Raw genomic sequence first — 2003 nt, forward strand, 5'->3', positions numbered from 1 at the left:
CCTCCATCTCTGAGGCTCCCTTTCTTCTCTCCTCCTGTCCTTTGCCCCTTCCCATTTCCCTGCTTCCCCCCTTCTCCCCCCCCCCGCGTGCCCTCACCTGCCTCCTTCTCCCTATGTTCTTGTCTTGTTTCTCCCTCTCCCTCTCCTTCCCTGCCATAAACAGTGTACACACCAGTATTAAAAGACATTCTGGAGCTGCTGCCTCTCACAGCGGGGTCTTTCTGCAGGCTTTTCCTCTGCTAACAACCATCACCTCTCCATGCCTTTGTTTGTTAGCTTCCTCTGGAAAGTCTCTGATGCTCAAGTGCGGGTTAGGGTCCTCTCCTCCGCGCTCCCTAGCAGTGTGTTTTCATTTTTTAGCATAGGCCTTACTAAACTGCATTATCCATTTCTTCATCCGTGTTTCCTTTACTGGACTCAGGGACAGCTTGTTCAGCACATTACTCCAGAGCCCCACGCGATTCTTGGTATAGAATCAACCCTCAGCATATAACTTATTTTGTACAAATGAATGAGCGTAGCTGGATCTGGCCATCCTAGATCCCTTTGTTGTGAAGATTGTAGAAAATGGATAGAAAATGGCCAGCAAGGAATTATAGGTGTTCAATACATTGTGGCTGCTGTGCTGTCATTCTTTGCTGTTGCCATTGGACTCTTGAGAGTAGGGGCTGCTCCTTACTCCTGGTTGTGTTCTCTTTGGGGTTTAGTAATGTTTTGCTCATAACAGACACTAATATACATGATCAAATTGAATGTATTTAATGTATTAAGTAGGGTATGTGATTGATTATTCTTCTGTGTCTGTATTTAGAAAAAAATATTGGCTATCTTGAGGATATATTCATTTTCCATTGAGGGTGGAATTGCCTTTGTTAATGCGCAAATACATTTTATAATAGTATTTCTGAGAGAATTCCAAGTCTTCTACTGTTTGTAAATGATAACTTGTTGGACTTTGCATTTGTTTATATTGCCAAATATCTGTAACATTGAATTTGAAATAATTCACTAAGATATAATATTTACAATTTTAAAATTATGACTACATATTTTCACTTTATTCTTAAAAGTCTCTTGTTTTAAAATACTAAGATTATATGTACATGTTATAAGTAAAATGTAACTTAACGTATAACCTGCATGATGAAAAGCAAACAGGAAAAGATATTTATAAACAATGCCTTGTTTTCTTCGTGTTTTGTGTCCTGTATCTGAAATAGCATCTTGAAAGAAGAAAAAAAAATGTCAGTGCTATCTCCTAAAATGAAGATTGAGACTTCAAGAGTCACCCGAAGTTCCCTGGAAGGTCCTTTTCTTTTTGAGAGTAGTTGGAGGAAGGCAGTTTTAGAAACACAAAAAATAAGGAAAGGTAATTTAATTTTTACTGTTTTTCCCTTTAAGGTAACATACAAATAGTGCTTTGAGGTTACTTAAAAAAATTTTTTTTATCAAGTTGTCAAGAGATATTTTATAATTTTTATGACATTTATTCCACGATAATATATAAAGTTTCTGGAAAAGAAAAATGGAAGTAAATTAAAATTAATGCAGTTCTTTGAATAATAGAAACACATGTTGAAAAATGACTTCTTGGGGCTGAGGCTATAGATAGCTTAGTGGTAGGGCACCTGTCTCTGGAGTTTATCACAAACACCTACAAAAAATGAGTTCTGTAAATATTCAAAGCAATATTATGTCTGTGGATTATGCTCCTCTTCATAAATACTATTTCCTTTTTACATACTCAGGTTAATTTTATATTTTAAGACACCCAAATCTTTATCAATGCCTTGAGTATGTCATCTGGAGAGTATTCCCTCAAAGAGCTTGGACAGGAGGTTCCACTTGACCCAGCCATCCCTGTGCTGGGTATCTTTCCAAGAGAACTAAAAAAATCGTATCACAGAGAAGTATGTGCACCCATGTTTATAGCGGCACCGTTTGTAATAGCTAAATCTTGGAAACAGCCCATTTGCCCATCCATTGGAACCTGGATATAGAGA

General features: G+C 37.4%; 1 protein-coding gene across 1 annotated transcript in view; it reads left to right on the forward strand.

The window, feature by feature from the left end:
* Nucleotides 1-1242: 1242 nt before the first annotated feature.
* CUNH8orf89 (chromosome unknown C8orf89 homolog) overlaps nucleotides 1243-2003 on the forward strand; it is a 12586-nt gene continuing 11825 nt past the window's right edge. The window contains exon 1 of the mRNA XM_010622431.1: nucleotides 1243-1369. Coding sequence (XP_010620733.1) covers nucleotides 1243-1369 — 127 coding nt within the window. The remainder of the gene's footprint in view (nucleotides 1370-2003) is intronic.

This window comes from Fukomys damarensis, unplaced genomic scaffold (genome assembly GCF_012274545.1).
Source record: "Fukomys damarensis isolate Sample0158 unplaced genomic scaffold, DMR_v1.0_HiC HiC_scaffold_5, whole genome shotgun sequence".
Classification (NCBI taxonomy): Eukaryota; Metazoa; Chordata; class Mammalia; order Rodentia; family Bathyergidae; genus Fukomys; species Fukomys damarensis.